A 19,358-nucleotide genomic window follows, 5' to 3' on the forward strand; every position below is an offset into this window, starting at 1 on the left:
AAACATCTGGGAGAGGGGCTGTTTGGGGAAGACAGCTCCTCACCTGGAGAGCTGACCACTCCCACTCTGAGGCCCTGAATATGTGTTAAAGCACTGACCACACTATGTTTGCATTTATTTCATAACATGCCTGTTTTGACTTCCAGAACGTGAGTTCCATGAGGCAGAGGTCGAAGGCATATCTATCTTAGTGGTTCCACCTGGTATTTAGTAGCTGCCCAGTGAATACTTGAAAAATGTATGAATGAATGAGGCGAGCAGTACAGGCTCAAGAATACAAGGACTAAATCTCCAATTATTAGGCAAATGCTCCAGCAGTTACGCCTCCGCTTCTACACTGAGGCAGAGATTTGCTGGGGAAAAGGAGCTAGTCAGATGTGACGTTATGTGCCTCTGCCTGGTAAGATCCTATTAGCAACATTAAAAAAACAACATTTTAAAAAGAAACATTAAAAACTGTGACAAACACGTCCAAAAGCATTAAATCGTTAGCCACACTGTCTTTGGAGTAGAACTGAAACCATACCACACCTTGATGAAAATATCAGTAAGTCACATTCATGAGCTATTTTATAGATAGTTTCTTATTCGATTTTCTATGCCCACGTGGTTTTCAGGTAAATGAGCTCCTTTTGATTTGAGGCAGAAGGGGAAGTTGGGACTTCCAACATATGCTTTGTGATTTCTTAAATGACAGTGTTTCTGCTGGTATAGACTCTGAGGAGAACAAAAACTGCCTTTTATTGAGTATTTGCCAGGTATGTCAGGTACGTTATGTAAACATTGCTTTTAACCTTTAAAAATCCTATTAGGAGAGAAAATCCAGTCCTCGTTTACAGAAAAGGAAATCGAGGCTCAGGGAGATCGAACAACTTGCCTCAGCTCCCCAAGACAGTAAGTGGGACAGAAGGTGTGAAAGCTTCGCTCTTGCCCCTGGCTCACCTGGTTTACAAGCACATCCCCAATCCTCCTGATAAGAAAGTTCTTCTCAATTTTATCCACCAGCGACTCCTTCTTCCGCTCCAGGATCCTCTGGAAGAACTGGCTATGGATACTGATCAGCTCGTCCAAACAGGGGAACAGCTTCTCCACCATCTGCTGCTCGAAGAGCAGGTCCGTCATCATCCCCCGGCTGTACACGTCGCTCATGATCTTGAGCGTGCGGACGTGGTGGAGCTCCGTCTGCATCAGCTCTGAACGGGGGACAAAGCCGAAGGTCGGGAACACTCAGGCAAGAGGACTCGCCTCAGTAGCCGGAAAGCTACTGGGCACAAACATGGACCCCATTTGGAAGAGCTGTCTTTTCCCTAAAGCATTTTTATCTTCTTCCTCTATTTTTCATGTGACCTACTCGCAGGACTGGCCTACTGGAGTCCCTTACTCTTTGGTGGTTTCCAAATTGACCTTCTTTGGAATCCAAACCTTTCAGAATTGACTGTGTTTCCTTCTTCCTAGAAATGACTTGTGCCTAGTGCTTAATTCCTAGCGTAGTACAGGAATCCAACTGTACTGTCACAGGAGTTCTTCTTTAAGGTCTACTGCATAAGTATTCATGTTAAATAAAATGTTCAATACAATTAAAGAAAATACTTTTAAAGAGAGAGAAAAAGATAGAAATAAGATCATGTCTCTAGACCTTGAAGTTTTAAAGCAAATCTTTAAGCTGCGACACACTTGACGATTGACCCTCCACAGCCCAATAAGTCACCCGATTGAAAAATGCAGGACGAGGCACATCGAACGCTAGCCGAGCAGAGGAAGAATCTCACCATAGATCACTTCTTGCCGCTTGATCACATCTTTCTTCTGCTGTTTCAGAAACTTGCTGTCTACTATGCGACTCCAGGACTCTGCTTCTAGCTGTTTGGATTCAATCTCAAAGTCTCCCATTAGTTGTCCTTCATTCATGTCTGTACCTACTCCTCAAAATAGCAAAAAAAAATCAGCATCACAATCTTAGGTCTCTGACCTCTAAAAAGCCTACGCTGGACTTTCCTCGGGGTGGTCATTTCCTAAGACACAAACACTGTGCCTTAGTACAGGAGATACTCATAGAACCATATTCCAGGACGAGAAAAGAATCATTTCCTGTTTGGGAGTGACACGCTCTACATTCAGAGCTTTGGCTAAGAGTGACAAACATCGCACAAGTCAAACGTGATTAAGACATGATTCCTACGTGAAGTAGGAACTGGAAGGGACCTGCTAACTTTATTTACTTGGCTTATAACTGTGCCAAGAGAGCTAGAATTGAACGTGTACGAAAGTCTAAGGTAAGAAAAAGCCTCTGTGCTCGAGTATGACCACGTTAAAATCACAGACGTCTATCTTTTCAATGGACAGCTGTCTAACAACTGGATAAATCTGATTACCGACTTATGATAAAGCCATTTGATGCTCTACGGACAATATAGAGAACCTCTACAGGAGAAAGCAAGAGGCAGGCACTATTATTGCACTGATGCTTGCATTCTAGGTAACGGCACAGAGTTTCTACAGAAAATGAAGTATAGACCATAACTTCCTCTTACCCTCATCCGTAAGTGATTCTGCTGACTCATTGACCTTGACGATTTTATTGAGTGAGTCTGTTGAATGTGACAGGAATTTCCAGGTGTTTGATAGGTTCTCATCGTTGCCAACTCTGGGGACAAAAGGCAGCACTTACTGTCAAATACATTCGGATGAGCCAGGGTTTGCTTTTCTTAAATGAATACCTGAAAACCTCTATAAGGACAGCTGGCTGTACGTACTACAATGATTGCCGACAAATTACTTACGTTAGGAACCCAGCAACATGCAACAAGAACTATTAATGAAAGGTGAAGACATTTTAATATCATTGCCAGCTCCAACTTTCCCAGCCCTGGATTTTTTTTGTTTTTTAATGAGAGGTAGCAAGAACTCTTTCCCTCAAGCTGTATACACAATATATGTAAGAAATTTCTCTGTTTGAAACTCATCATCTAACCACTACATTGCACCCCACTCATTCCCTTAATAGCAACAGACCAAGCACTTCCAATAAACTGGATTCTTTTGCTTTCTTGACCTCAACTCATCAGCTAACACAGTAGGTGTTTGTGGTAAATGTTTGTACTATGACACCAATGCAAGCCAGAGTCATTTAAAACTTTACATTTAAAGACCAACTGTAAAAAGTCGTAATATAAACAAATTTTGATAACACAACTTTGAAAAGAAGGCCTTTGAAAAATGACAGTACAAAGATAAAACACTTAAAAGTTGTATTTTTTGTTTGCTTGTTTGTTTGTTTTAGGAGGACACATAATTCAGTACAGAGGTTAGAAAAGACAGACCAAAGGAGATTTGCATCCTTGAGTTAAGAATTTTCCTCCAGCCTCGGTTAAGAGATGCCAGAGAAGTTCTGAGTCCCGTACTTCAGGTGACTTCTCGACTTCATGGGAAGGCAGGGAACATCACCAGCCCTGTAACCATGTGACAGCCAAGGCCTCAACCGTCTGGGGGACCACAAAAGGAACCCAGTGCAAAAGAGGGAGCGGAAACCTAAAGGTTATAATTGGCCCATTCGTCACTCCCATGAAACTGACTAAGAGTCAAGAGGCAAGGACGGGAAACAGATTAAAAAAAAAAAAAAATCAGGTTCATCTGACATATAGAACAGTGTGACATCTGAAAATGTAAGTGGTTGCAACTAAAAATTCAGAAATAAAGCATCTTTTTTTTTCTTTCCTAGTTCCACTTCAGATTTTGATCTAAAAATAAAACCCATCCTTTTAAACTCCGGGTCTTTAAAAGCGGAGCTGATTCACATACAAAAGCGAAGGACAACCTGGCGATTACAAGGGATCCATCTTACAAAATGAGGTCCATGAGATGCATCAAAATATAATCCTCACTCTCCTTGTCTGTACCACTTGGCTGTGCAACAACCCATTATTTTGTCTGTTTTTTTTCCTTCTTAAAAGCATCTTTTTGCCCAACGATATGATCATTATGCTCTTGTCACACAGATGTTCCACTGTGCTATCTTTAAATCCCCACTTACCCAGCAATGTTCTGTATGGAGACACTTTTCGAGAGCGAGACACTCTGCTGCGACCGTCTGTTAGCAAACATGGGGGCAGCAGTGGTTTCATCAGCCAGGAGCACTGCAGATCGAGGGCGCTCCTTGGGCTGGGAGGCTGTAAAAAAGAAAGGGCACCGAAGCATCACTGCCCATGCCTCTAGCACTGATTCATCTGACGAATGCCAACAACAAGCAAAGTACTTTAGAGGAGATTTGGCCGGGGAGCATAAATGGTTACAAAAACTCTATGTAGGATAACCTGGCAATATTTATTGACATTGTCAATGTCTCTACCCTTCGATTCAGTAATTCCATTTTTAGGATAAGATATACTTGTATCTGTTTGAAATGACATATGTCCAAAGTATTCAATGCAACATTGTTGATGAAAGCAAAAGACTGGAAACAACACAAATAAACATCAAAGGAAGACCAATTAATAGAATACTCTGTTGCTTTAAAACAAAGGAGGACACTCTCCATCAACTGACACAGATCTCTACGATAATACATTAACGGGGAGAAAAAAATCAAGGTGTAGAAAAGAACGGGCAAAACAGACTATCGTTCACAATTAAAAAAAGAAGAATTAATAATCCAAATTGGTATTTGCTTTATTTTTAATAAAGAATCTTGAAGAAGATAAATATAAAACTAAAAAGAATGATCACCTGTGCAGTGGGATGGAAATTAGACAATGAGAACAAAGAATCTAAAGTCAATGGGGTGAAATTACACCGACAGGAAATCTCTAATACATAGTGGTAGGTGAAAAAAAGAAGTCTGAGAAAAGTATGCAATGTATAACGTGTAAAAACTTAAAAGATGTACGTAAAACAAGAAAGCCTCATAAGATCTTATAAGAAAACCTCTGTATTTTTGTCTCCCACCATTCCTTTAAAATATATGTGGTGAGGAAAGTCCCTGCTCTGCCTCTGAGAGAAGACTCAGGCAGTGTGTGGACTTCTGTGAACATAAACAAATCCTATAGTTGCTTTGATTCATAAACACTGTGTCAATTCAGTAACTAAAAATGTCTAAACCTGTATAGTAATAACAATTCCAAACCTGAAAAAAAAAGTATCATGTGAAAGTATTACATGTTTAAAATTTTAAACTAATTCAAAATAAAATAAAATACAATATGATTAAAAGAACCACAATGATGAAAGGAACCTGAGATAACCGAGGTCTGCGAGGTCTGCGTTCTTGGGGAGAAACATCTAAGAAACACCTGAGCTGCCTGTCAGATATGCAAATTCCCATCCCTACTGTCCTTTGGGGGCGGGGCCTGAGGGTCTGCACATTGTACACCTCCCTGACTAGTTCTTCTGCACACTGTTCAAAAACAGATTTTGACCAATTTCTTTCATTTGCAGATGAGGAAAATGCCAGGCTTAATGACACATAGCTCATTTGTTCCCATACTGCGTATTTCTCCTGAACACGACCAAAGAGGATCTTGGGAGTTCTAATGGTATACTCAAGTGGTCACACAGGCATTTGGATAGAAAATTACTTTTCTTTGGTAACTGAGATCCTGGCTCAGACATGAGCTGCATTACCAGTCCATCCCCAGGAGTGTCAGGAGCTAAAGGAAATGAGATGGGGGCAACGGTTATGACTTCACAGCATTTCAGGATGTTTCTGACTTAACAAAAACCCATAACCTCATTCATTTCCAAGTCAAATTCTATTCAGAAAAAGGTGATACAACAAAACACCAGAAACATGCGGCACTACAACACCAGACTGCCCCGCAGGAAGCACACAGGGAGGACGAGATGGGGGCGCTGGCCTAAGAGACCAAGGGCAACTGAAAGAAATGGGAAAAAGCTCAAGTGTTCAAGAGGCTGGAGCACATCTTCAGAAGATCAAGCCTGACTGAGGAAAAATCACTGGCTTCTGAATAATGGTGAGCACGTGGATAGGTCGGGTGGAAACGAGGACACTCTGATGAGCAGTGAGTGCAGGAAGGCAGAAATGACCGTGTAGGAAAAAGGACACACATAGAAGAGGAAGCAGGACTACATGAGGGATGGCTGAGAAGGCGGGAGAAGCAGGATGAGGTTCTCGTCGTGCACGTACGGCACAGGTTATAAACAACGGCTTGTCCCTACAAGGCGGCAGAGGGGAGGCGGAAAAAAGCAGCTTTCCCTGTTTGAAACCAACCCATATACTCTTCTCAGGTTATATCCTATCTCTGAGCCTGTTTCCTTCTTTGTGATGTTAGCAGGAGCAGCACATGCTAACACGTAAGGAAGCCAACTACTAAGCACTTTGAAGGTCTGATCCCACTTAAACCTGACCACCACCCGCTGACACTGTTCCATCCTTTCAGAGGAGGAAAATGAGGGACGGGGGCGTCTAGTAAATGTCCAAGGTTATACAGCTATTAAGCGGAGGTGCTGCGACTCAAACCCACGCAAGTTGAGTCCCCAACCTGAACTCTTAACCAAAGTGCTGCCTCAATGGGGTAAAGTAGGAATAAGAATACTTGTGGGCGTCAGAGAATACACCTCAGGAACCTGGCATGAACAGGTATTTTTAAAAAGATGTTATTCCATCTAATGTGAAAGAACACAGGTTTCGGAAACAAGGGATAATGTCACGGAAAAAGAGCTTAAGGAAGATTAGACTTGTCAAACCATGGAATGGGCTGGGTCACTGATTAAAGTGGGTGTCAGTCTGGCAGAACTTCTTCAGTCATCTACGCGCAAAAACTGGTAATAACCGGACGCAATGTATTGCAAGGGAACTGCCACTCCCCTGTGGGTGTATAGACTGGTACGGCCATCCTGGAGCAACCCGGATTTACTCAGAGCAATTAGGTAACCACAGACCAGGCAGATACTGCCGGTTCAGGTCCAGACCACCACAATCAAGTGAGTTATCACAATACAAGCCAAGTTGTAATCCTTTTGTTGGCAAAGGGTCTTGCCCTCAATTTGTAAAAAAATGCAACATCTGTGAAGCACAGCTGAGATGTGCCTGGCCAGAGCAGTGGTTCTCAAGCTTGAGAGTGGATCAGAACCACCGGGAGAGGCTACTAAATAAAACACAGGTCGCTGCACTCTGCCTCTGGAGTCTCTGACATAGTAGGTCTGGGGCTCAAGAATTCGCACTTCTAATTAATCCACTTGGAAAACACTGCCTCAGGGTAAGTCTCATACAGGTTCCCGCACAGACAGTTAAGAGGATACTCATTACTGCATTAAGTACGACCGCAGTGGGCAACAACTTAGTCTTTGTGGGAACTGGGAATCGAAACGTGCTGTATGTTTAGCAAAGGAGACCACGCAGCAGCGGTCTGAAACAACAGCTTACGTATTACAATGTGCATCCATCTCAGAATGGTAGTGAGAGACAAAAAGCAGAACGGACTAGTATGTCATATCATCTAATTAAAATTCAACACACAAAACAATAAGAACTATTTTCAGAGATACATGTATGACTGAAGATATGACAGATCAGGAAGATTTACCTTAAATACACTACAGCGGGTGCTGAAAGGGGAACAGAATGAGACGGGGAGTAGAGAATGAAAAGGGAAAAGTATTAAGTAAAACCAAGCGGAGACTTGCACAGACTGATAAAGAAAGTTTGATGTGAATGAGAGAGGGTAATTGGCTCAATTTTGTGGCCAACGTGAAATCCTTGGGGGGAGAAAAAGATTTATATAACTTCACAGTTTATAAGGAAGTTTAATAAGCCAGGTCTCCATTGGTGCATGGAGCTGGGAGGCACTTAAAGCAAGTATAACTGTCAGCTCACTGAAGATCCCGTCACCTGCTGAAACACGCAGGCCCGAGATGCTGCCTCTTCAGCAAATACACACAGCAACCAGACACCTTCCGAGACTCGGAGGGTGGAGTGTTGAGCTTTCAGGCAATGAACCTGCAGCCTTCTCTGACTTACCACAAAGCGGGTATTCCTATCTTGACTAATAAGAAGTGCATAAGACAAAAGTACGCTTAAGTCCCGAACCAGAGCATGGAAAGGAATTACGAGAGGTGGGCCGGGCTACTTACACTTGTTTCTCATAATGACCGTGGGCAGGGAGGATGTGTCATGTGCCTGAAGGCTCCCTTTGGGCTGCTGAAAGGAAAAGAAAAGAAACACGTGAAGACTGCATCTACAGTTTATCTTCTGGCAAGTTTCAAGAAGCCCGGAGCAGAAAGAGAGCCAGTCGCTCCTTCTCTGCCGCTCACCGTCCTATGTCCCAGCCTGTCACCCCCGCTGGCTTGGCCTCTGACCCTGCCAAGCACTCATTCCACAAGGGCTTGTTTCTGCCTGGATTGCTCTCCCCTTCAGGAACGCCGTTCTTCTACTTCAAGACCCCGTGAGTATCACCTTGTCTAAGACCAAACCCCTCAGCTGTAGCATCGCCGCACCCGAGGCAGTGACTGGCTCCCCTCAGAATCCACACAGTTCTCTCCTCATTTGTGGTCAGCATCTGCTTGTCCATTTTCCCCACAATCAGGCTGGTCCCTTAATACTTGCACCCGTGCGTTTTTCATTTCTATTTCTGCAGTGACTAGCATGTGTAAGGCGCTAAATAGTTCTTAGGTAAAGGGCTATTTTTAGTTAAAGCTTTTGTTGTAGCATATAACAGAAACATTGTGTGACAAGTTACCGATGGAAACAATTAGTCTGAGATAACGCATCAGTGAAAACGGGTCACTTCCAATTTAAAAGCGGACTCCCCTTTTCAGGTTCTATTCTCTTCTATGGGAGTATGCCATATCTCATTATCTTTCTATCAAACCTAGTCCATTCACGATACCAGTAAATCTTATCAGAGATCACAAACTCAAACCCTATGGGGTCCGGCAGGCAACAAACGACAGAAGCAAGTTGTGGTGGTGGGCGTGGGGCAGAATGACAATCTAGAACTTGTACATCCCGCCTGAAGGAGGCAGTGGGTGCTCAGCCTCAGCTGGTGATCACTTGCCATCATCCATTCCTCCAACATTTAAGCACCTTTCTAGGTGCTCAGGACCAACACTGGAGCAAACATTCCTGACTTCAGATGGTTTGGCAAGTCTGTGCTGGCATGCTAGTGGGGGAAGGTACAGACCATAAAAAAACAGGTGTAACAAACACATACAGACTGTGAAATACAGCCTCTGAGGTGATAAACACTGTGGAAAAAAGGAAAAAGAGCAAGGTGCGTTTTGGGAATGCTGGGTACGGGGAAATACCAGGGCTGTGAGCTCTTCCAATTTTTCAGGAGAAATTAGAAATCCAAATTGATATAAAATATGATTTTTAAATGAATGCATTAAGTCAAATTAAAAAAAAAAAACAACTTCACGATCCAAACAAAATTGACGTGCAGCGCCCAGAAGTTTGTCAGCGTTACACCAGTTCAGTGCTTCTCAAAGGGTGGTACCCGAACCAGCATCGTCATCTGGGATCTTATCAGAAATGCAGATTCCTGGGCCATCCCCCAGAATCTGAACCTCTGGGGAGGGGGCACAGGAAGTTGTCCGTTAACAAGCCCTGGAGGTGATTCCGACGCTCACTCAAGTTTGGGGCCATTGCCTTAGATAAATGCGTCTGGTTATAACACGCCGAGCGTCTGTGCAGACGTAGCTGGAGACTGCTCCTCTAACAAGGAACAAAAAGACATTTCTGGGTGACGAGAACACACAGGCTACCTAAAAGGTATGCCCCCAAACCCATACTGTTTTGTAAGGGCCACCTGAGAAGCCGTGCATATTACAGAGCATGCATGCTGAGTAGATGCCACCATACAGCTGGCACTTCCTAGTCTTGTGTCATCTGACCGGAACCATCTGTAAGTTCCCTGTGAGAGGAGTGTTGCCAGACAAGCTGTGTCTAACCCTACCCCCCCGGCCCACTTCCACCTGCTGCACTCATGGTCCTGAATGAATAGCAGGAAGTCTGCAGACATGGTTAACAAGAAAACCACTTTAACAGCAACACAAAGATATTAAAATCCAAGAGAAATGCATATTTAATATGGAAAAGTTCTGAAAACATTTCCGTGTGAAGAAGAGAACTGATCACTTCAGAGAAAAATTATGTTTTGGTTATTTTGGTCTCAAAGTTGATACCAAGTGATTAAAATAAACTAAAACTACAACCTGAAGTCTCCCGACTCAGGATTTTATTGGTTTCGCCAGAAACAGCTTACCTTCATTTTGACCTTTGCACAGGAGGCCAGACTTTCTCTACAGCCTTTGTGGACAAAAGCACTGCAATCTGAAAAGAAAGCAAAAAACAAAAACCAAGGCGACGTTAACAAAGTAAGTAGATCCCAGATTCTGACTTTACGCTGCCACCACAGCCTATGGATTTCCAAGTGAAGTCGCCCACATGTGAGAATGTGACTAAGAAATCACAGACTGCAGTCCTCTTCTAGGGAGCTGGCATGTGATGTCACTTGGAGGAAAAGAAACAAGAGCAGATTTCTGATTAACAAAAACGAGAAGTCTAGAACTTCTCAGGCAGGAAGCTGAGAGGCTACTAAAAGTAAAACCAGAAGTGCCTGCCGCCAATATGTGATTTAAGTCACAAATAAACCCAGATATAAAGCCCGTACCGGGGGCTGGAAAACATGGATGTCTGTGTCAAAGGTAGAGTGTGAAGCTGAAAAATCTACCTGTTTATCCCTTTACTTTGGGTCTTATCTACCCTGGGCTTTTTGCCACCCACCCTGAGCCAAGAGCCACAGAAGGAAGGTCGTTAGAAGGATCTGGAGGCCCTCTGGGAGCCCTGACTCAAAAGAAAGCGGGAGACTTCCTGAAAGGCAAAGCAGAGGCGCTCATTCGCAAGGCCCCGCTTTTGTCGCACACCTGTTTCCCGCCCCTTCCGGACCAGGGCCACTGCCGTGGAGACCCAGCCCTCCGTGCCTCGCCAGGGCGCCAGCCGCTCTCTCTGCTGCTATGAAGTCACAATACAGAACTACCAGAGTGAAACAGAAACAAACAGAACGTCTATCTGTGGGGATGCCCAAGGACAACTGCCTCTCCAGGAAGAGGCTCCCTAAGAAAACCAACCCGATCCCCTTCACGAGACAGCAAGGCCCAATACGCACGGCGGGCGCACCGCCATTCCTGCCAGTATCGACTCGCTCAGGACGGGCCAAGCAGCTGTCAGCTCACACGTGTGGGTGGGGTGTGTGTGAAAGGAGTGGTGATGGGGAGGGGAGGCTGCAAGAACGGACACGGCCAGGATGCCAGACCCCAAAGGCCTGCCCACTCCTTTCTCAGCAGTGACTCCTGCGATGCCTACTTGGTCCCCAGGGCTCTTACCTAATGCCACAGCCACACTGCACTGTCATTACCCTACGGTTTTCTCCTCCACTGAGCGCTCCTCCAGGCAGACAGCCTTCAACCACTGCTGGATCTTCGATTAAGTCTCTAGCACAGCGCCTGGCTCATGGCACCTGTGCAATGTGTGTTAGACCGATGTCTATTTTACCTCCAGCCAAGTGCCCCGACATAACCTTGATTACAGTACGTGGTCTTATTAACACTAGAAGGGATATAAGTACAGCTGTAACTAAATCAGATTTGGGTCCTGGCTCTGCTGAGTAGTTCACGTGACTATGCAAGTCCCTCCTCTGTAGGGCCCGGTCTCCTCGTCTGCAAAATGAAAGGAGGGGCCACGTTTCCCCTCACGTTCTTTCTGTCTGTGATTCTGGAACGGTTGTCTTCCAGTCCAGTCACAAAGTGCATTTTCTCCTTTGTTTTAATGAACACCGGTAACATTTTAGGTATCTGTGGGCAACACAGGAGGTGGTGGATTTGCGTGGGAACGTACCACTAACTCTGATCTGTAAAAATGACCCACTAGCACACTGTGGACAGAACTTGGAGCCAAGCTGCATTGTTTCTTTCTTCCCAATGACTTCCGTCACCCTGCAGATAAATACGCATTGGCAGTTTCTGAGGGAGTGGTGCTATTGCTTTTAAACAGACGTCAGCAAATTCAAGTTCTCAGGCCAGTGTTTGAGATTTAAAAGACAACTCCAATGGATGAATCACAAGAGCAGACATGGTATTTAAACTGTGCTGCTTAGTAAACACCTTTTCACACAAATTCACTTGTTTTTAGTTAACGGAGACATGTCCCCTAACCTACAACCCAGTTGAAATTTTAATATGCTCTATAATACGGTCACGAGCCCCAGTGATAAATAGTTTGCGTGGACGTCTGCTTAACAAACTCAAGTACCTACTTGAAAACCACTCAAGTTGTGACCAAGTTATCCTGGCCTTGGTTCATGGCGATGGCTTTAGTGGTGTGCGTGGGTGACTGACAATCTTTGGCCCCACTGACATCAGCCAAAGTCATGAGGTTAAACCTTATTCTCTTTTGGAAAATAGACAATTACCAAGAGCACAAGAATCAAAGACAAATCTAACATATTTTCAAGCTCCCTGCCACAAGCCACGCCATGTTGTTAGGGACAGCAAAGAATTATCTGGCCTTTTATTTTATTATGGGGGAAAAAAAAAAAAAGACTTCCTAATAGCAATAAGCAATATGCCTTCATTTTTCAAAGTTCTTCATAAAGGTCTTGGCTGAGTGGTTTATGGGAACAGAGCTGACTGCTAATTAGATTCCTCTGGACTTAAAAGCAAACAAGCCAGACTTCAACTTCTTTTGTCACTACAAGGAGGCACCAGACAAAAGAATACGAAGGAAAACCCACACGACTGGGAACTATCATCTATCTTTTGCTGCATTTTTTTTTTTTTCCTTTAACCTCTGCCATCATCAAAAAACTCAAATCTTTGGTGAACTGCTATCTACTATACATTCGTTCTCTTTCATCAGAAAAGTAAAAGCACTCGTCAGCGAGACCAACTTAAGGAAAAGCAGCTTTGCAGAAGGGTGACGGGAGTGGCCCGGCCAGAGGGAACGGACGTGAATAGACGAGGACTGCCGGCTACAGGAACTTCGCCTCCCTGAGTTGAGCTCTATACAGTCAGCACTCCGAATAAGAGAACTTCCAATCCTTCAGTCATCATTAGGATACACGCTGAAAAGTTTTGACTACTCTGCTCACGGCCACAGAGCTGAGAGGCAACACCGACCCAGGAAAAATCTGTGATCCTTCTTAAAGACACAGCAGGGTGAGGGGTGACCTTATGGAAGGACAGAAAAGTGCAACTTCTTCCCGTCACTTCAGCCCTAACCAAGCAAACTACAAGAAAACAAACAACAAAAAACCACATACACAGGAGCCACTTAGAAATACATGCTCCAGAATTCTTTCTGCAACTTCTTGTGAAATGTCTTCGGGAAGCATGAGACACTACCTGGACTGCAGAGATAGAGCTCAGACTCGAAGTCCCATAAGACGTTCTTGGTAGCTGGTGTAATAACCACAGTGCAGATGTACAGGACAAGAGGAAAGCCACAAAAAAGAGTCAAATCACCTTAGCCGAAGTGCTCACTTAACAGTCGTTTTCGTAACGAAAATGAACAAAAATAAAACGGAATGCCAAGTGCTGGGCTTGAGTAAGAATTGACTTTATTGATTAGGCTCTTCTTTCATCTTCCTTTTCCCCACACAACAAACTTCTTTTCTTTAATCAATTATAAGTATTTTACTATCTCCTATAAGCAGTGAGCTCTGAATGTCAGAAAACATCTATCTCAAGAGCTGCCTTTCCGGGTAAAACCCAAAGCAAAAGCCAACCATCACACACATTTCTAAACCCTTATGTTTCCTACTTACAGTGCAGCTGCTCTACTTGTTTATTTTTTCAATCAAGAGAAACAACCTACCGCAAAAGTACTCAGAAGCTGCTAACACAACAGAAAATAAATCAACAATAATCTCAATATCATTTTACATCTGTTTAAAGCAAACAAAACAGAACCACTGGCCAGATGCAAAAACCCAAGCTTAACAGATCGCTTACTCTGAGGACTCCGTAAGCATTCCAGAGACCACAACGTTTGTGGAGCTGGAAAGAACAGCTGATTACTCAAGGGAAGCGTTACATAACTGAGAAAGGAAGAACTGGAAAGACACTCCTTTCCTTTCCCCATTAAAGTGACCTGCTCCTACAAGAGTCAAAAGCGTTTGGGCAGAGAAAAAACAAAACCAAAGAAAACCAAACCCTGCCAGGTTTCTTCTAAATTAAATTATTTTGAAGGAGTCCTGACAAGGCACTTGAGTCTTTGCTTTCACTGTTCTGGTTTGTTTTTTCCCCCACCCCAGGAGCAGGCTGCAAGGACCTACATGGAGGCTTTGCTCCTGGCTGTTCCTACTGCCCGGGATCGTGACCATTCCACCTAAGTCCCCAAACGGGACTCAGCTCTCCCCCATGATTATGATTCCTGTGCAGTCAAGAGATATGGGTTTGCTTTCAAACACTCTATCCTGCTGAATCTCAGTATTTGCCTGCAGGAAGATATATTAAAGTGACGAGAGACATTGGAAGACAGGCGCAAATCAGTATTGGCCATCGTAACACATCATGATGGACCATGTGCCTGGTCTTTCTAAACCACGAGTGATAAGTGCCTGAGCAGCCACGTGGGGGAAGAGGCTCAGGGGTCAACAACAGAGTTACGTTCAACCAAAGGGGCAGCTAAGAGCATAAGAGTTCCTTGGGAGGTAAATGATTAGCTGGAGGGATGCTACATTTCCTGAGACTACTGGGAAGATCCTCAACGTGACAGGGGATGGAGGGAAGGGAAACAAGATTCTGAGTTCCCAAATTACTCATATTTTCCACTTCCTGCCAAGGTAACAGATGGTGCTTCATACACACAAATCCTCATTGCAGGCTCTGTGGTTCAGGAAGCTGAAGAGAATCAGCCACTTTATTACTTTGCTCCTTTCGGAAGATGACTACACATTGTTCTTTTCCTTTCAGGCTCTGATTCCCCCGCTCTTCTTCTGGAAGTGGCAGGCTGCACACTGTCATACACAAACCTGAATGCCACCACTGAGTGCTGAGCTTACTTCAACACTACTATGGAGCCGAGTGCAAAGCACAGCTGAGGAGGGCCGCGTCTGTTTCTGAGGTGGGGTGGTATGCAAATTTAAAACGTATTTCTGACCCTTACGTACACAAATGGGGAACAGTAAGGCCCTATTCAACTTCCTTTTTGCTGTCTGGTTCTTTCAGTTTAAACTTCAAAAACATGCACTCTTTTTCCTTGTTTTTGCTGAGCAGGTACAATTAAGATAGCTTGTGACATTTTAGGTAGATCAAGCGTAGTGTAAACCAAAGAGCCGCTGGCACAGGATGTTAGGCCAGTCACTGACCCAGACTGACACTCTAAGCAGAGAAGATTCTACCAACGACGCAATGCACACCATGAAATAATTTGCTTCCAGAAGAAATAGGCTCCTTGGGCGACTTAATATTAAAATTTACAAGTCAAACCAAAGAAGTCCCATCCTACTTGTAAACACGTGGCACAGAATTACGTGTTAGCTAATTTGCTATTTCACTGGTTTTCTTTGTAAAAAGTCTTGAATGAAATAAAAGTCTTGTATCGTGTGCCATCGAGTATATAAAATACTTAGTGTAGATTTTTGACTTAAAATTTTAACATTCACTTTTAAAGTCAGTAAATTAGAACAATGAAGTTGTTTTGATGGATCCAAAAATGAGCAATCTGAGGTACATATACTTCCAATTCACATATCTACCTCAGCATCTAATTTATTTCTATTTCTGTATTTAGTTTTGCACATATAACAGAGAGTATCTTCATTCAAAAAGATAAGTAGGCACAAATATTAGCTTTTTTTTTTTTTTTTTTTTTTTTAAATGGCTTGCCTTGCAATCACATTATATTCTTCAGCTAGAGATGGAAGGAAAAAAACCAAACAGGTAAGCCGACAGCTCAAGTTAATATGTTGGTGTTAAAATTTGATTCCACCTTTGAGCATATATATTTCTTTTTATGCAGGTTGAAAATTACTTTAAAATGTATATAAACTAAAAAATTGGAGGAACTTCCAAAACACCACTTCCACAAAACACATCCTAAAAACCAGTGCCCCACCTATTAGACGATTTAATTACTACACAGAAGTTCCAGTCTACGAGTCTCAAACCTCCTACATGTAGGTTCTCCTGATCAGGACCAGACCCTACACAAGTGATTCTCCACGTGCTGCTCTGGTATCCTTGGGCCACAGACATTTCCAAGAGGTACCCCAGGGCCCCTCTTCGGGGTGGGGGGGGGACATAGCACCCACTACACTGACAGCATAAGCAGTATCAGTGCGTGGCACCCTAGCTTCTGCTTCATCACGGAGGAAGTCCAGTGAAAGAACACTTCTATGTATGTTTAACAGGAAGAGGTATCAAGCAAACAAGAACGGGTGTAGGAGGCCTGTGGTTAAGAGAGATGCCTTCTCATACATTATAGAGCACAATTTTGCTGTCTGACAAATCAGTCATATGCCAGTGTCAGGTTTAACTGGAAGCCATTACAGTCCAGTGTAGACTAACACTTAATAAAACCAAGGAAAGTACAATTCAACTGTTTCAACTTAGAAATAATGCATATACAAAAATTAATGGCTAAGACGAAACACACAAACATAAACTAGCCAACTTTTTCCAACCTGAATTTAAATTGAAAAGTTGTCTGGAACTAGTCACAGACAAGACTCATCCGTTCACTATAACCATAAATGAGAGTCTTAAACCTATTGTGCTCTACAGAAAACACAGAAAAAGATTCTTTGGGTCTTCAAAAGAGATTTTCCATCTCTTTCCTTCCTAAACCTCCCGGTAATAAATACATCACAATTCAAGATTGAGAGCTGGTGGAACTGACTGTACTGCTTCTTATTCAAGCTGTGCTACCAGTAACAGCTATAGAGCAACTCTTCTTATGTCTTTTGTCAAGCTGATTGTTTTCCAGTAATAATTCTGCTCTTTGTCCATTAAATTCTTGAATCAAATATTAACATTTTGCTCTTTCATCAGAGACCAGCTGACAAATAATCAGAAAAACCTTTGAAACTGTCAGTGATCCAAGACTGACATTTTTGTTTTTACTCAAACATATATAAAGACAGTCTTTAAAAATTCAAACAACACAAAAGCACAAAATAAAAACTGAGTAATCTCTCCTCTCCTAATCGCTTTCTTCAAATTAACAGCTTGGTGTACATCCTTTTAGACAGTCTTGTATATTTACATAAATAATTACTGTTGACTTATTTTTTATAAATTGGGATCACGCATACAGTTCTATTTACGGCCCTTGCATCTCATCCAAATGGCTTGGTGACCTGTTTGTACCCACAGGTCTAGTCCCAGCGGCTGGCAAACTACGGTCTGTGGGCCAAATCCAGCCCACCTCATTTTGTGAAGACAGTTTTACGGGAACTTTGTAAAGTTTTTATGTGCACTTTGTATGTCTTGTCTCGGGTCGCTTTCCTGCAACCAGGGCAGGGTTGAGCAGTCCCAACAAAGACCTGACGTCTTACAAAGCCCAACAAACTTCCCATCAGTTTCTTTACAAAACATTTCGCCAATCCTTGATCTGTCCTGTTCTTATTAGTATCAGCCCAATATTCCAGCTAATAAATTGTATTTTTATGAATATTTAGTTCCTTTTAATTTTTCCACATGATAATGCTGCAATGAGCAAGTACCAAAGATTGTACTTTGAGAATTCTTTTTATAAGCCACTGTATAAAACTTGTGAAAAGTGCCTCTCATTATTCCAACCACTAATAAGAAAAAAATTATGTGATGTGAGAGGTGCTAAATACCGCTGCAGTACTTAGCACTTATCACATCACTTATCTTCATTTATATAAGAAACTGACAGTTAAATGTAAAAAATAAATCCCATCTGAAGTTATCAAGATTTCCTAGAATATTCACCCAGCTCTCCTCTTACTAAAGCAGATTACACAGGGAAAGCCATTTCCTCTTTTATAGACAAATATAAATCACAACAATCCACGAATGACACAGAATACTGAAATATTTGAAAAATCTCCAAGATCCTTCAAGGACCTACTTTTATTCCTAAAGTTTTGTTCAGGTGTTTCTCAAATCTACCCCCTAGTTGTATGTTGTAATCTTTCATGAGGGAGTCTATTCATTTTAACTGTTTGCTAATTCTCAATGTCCTTTCTTCTGTGCATCTACTAACTCTTCCTCACGGTGGCTTACTTCCTTACCTGGTCTCTATGGATTTTGTTTCTGGTTTTTTTTTGGTAAGCTCAGCCTTAGCTTTAGAGGACTGTTTTCCTCCTGTGGGAACCTCCAGATACCCTGTTGTGTCAAACAGACTGTGTAATGCAGTTCTGTATGTGATCAGCTGGGGTCCCTCAGGGATTCATCATTCGCAGATTGCGATTGCATTAAACCTCTAGAGAAAATTCCATAGCTTGGGGTTCCAGTACATACAGATGGTGTAAAGTTGGACCCCAGATCCGTATATGATACAGAATTCTCATTCAGGGTCTTAGGTGAGGGTAAATTCCCATGCTGCTTCTGAAGGGCCAGCAAGGGTGGGGTTCTCCTGGGCCCTTCAGCATGGAGGTTCCAGCTCTCACCGTGTGCCCTGAAGCCACCTATCCGGTCCCCAGGCAAGGGGGGTGCTCTTTATTGCTCTGTGAGTCCCCTCAGGGATTTCCCTTTCTGCAGGCTCAGTTATGTATGAATTTTTTAAAAGAATCCATTTCATCGAACATTTTTACGTTTCATAGCAGAAAGCAGATGTTCAGTATGCTTTACCAATGAAGTGCCTTTAATATCAGCTTCATATTGCCAATCAAGAAATACGCTGCCTCCCTATTTTCCTCCAAGACCACACGGGCGAACGGGCACCCTGCAGGTAGGGTGCACAGAGTGACTCTTTGGAAGACGGGAGGAAAATTTTACAGCTCTTTCATATTGACTTAAGGAGAAATGGAGTTAACAGGGAGACTAATATAATATGGAGTTAATATAAGACCGACATACTGGTGCCTCACTCAGCCTTTACGTCACATATGAAGGGAAGCATCCCCTTTATATGTGACGCTGCAGGTTTCCAGAGGGAAGAGGAGGTACCTGGAAAGTGGGTTAGGGATGTGTGGAGGTGGCAACGTTCCTCATTGTTCACTTTCAGCACGCCGTGATGAATGGAAATTTACAGGTGCTCAATTAACTGAGCTTATGGGTTATATCTATCTTCAACTATAAAATGAAAAAGAGACTTACACAAATTCCTGCAAAGAAACGATGGCTCTACGGCAGCAAGAATTAATAACAATATTAAAACTAATCACTAACCAGCAAACAAGAAAATGGCAAATCTGCCTTCTCTTAGCCCTACA

General features: G+C 43.0%; 1 protein-coding gene across 17 annotated transcripts in view; it reads right to left on the bottom strand.

The window, feature by feature from the left end:
* The window catches only part of AKAP13 (A-kinase anchoring protein 13), a 309,763-nt gene that overhangs the window by 22,075 nt on the left and 268,330 nt on the right, over positions 1-19,358 (bottom strand). For 15 of the 17 annotated variants that reach the window (XM_033100202.1, XM_033100201.1, XM_033100203.1 and 12 more), the window contains 6 exons: positions 10,218-10,285; positions 8,086-8,152; positions 4,031-4,166; positions 2,532-2,644; positions 1,770-1,922; positions 943-1,193 (listed from right to left, as the gene is read on the bottom strand). In XM_033100202.1, coding sequence (XP_032956093.1) covers positions 943-1,193; positions 1,770-1,922; positions 2,532-2,644; positions 4,031-4,166; positions 8,086-8,152; positions 10,218-10,285 — 788 coding nt within the window. The remainder of the gene's footprint in view (positions 1-942; positions 1,194-1,769; positions 1,923-2,531; positions 2,645-4,030; positions 4,167-8,085; positions 8,153-10,217; positions 10,286-19,358) is intronic. The other 2 variants (XM_033100193.1, XM_033100191.1) reach the window with 2 other exon arrangements.

Source organism: Rhinolophus ferrumequinum, chromosome 28 (genome assembly GCF_004115265.2).
Source record: "Rhinolophus ferrumequinum isolate MPI-CBG mRhiFer1 chromosome 28, mRhiFer1_v1.p, whole genome shotgun sequence".
Classification (NCBI taxonomy): domain Eukaryota; kingdom Metazoa; phylum Chordata; class Mammalia; order Chiroptera; family Rhinolophidae; genus Rhinolophus; species Rhinolophus ferrumequinum.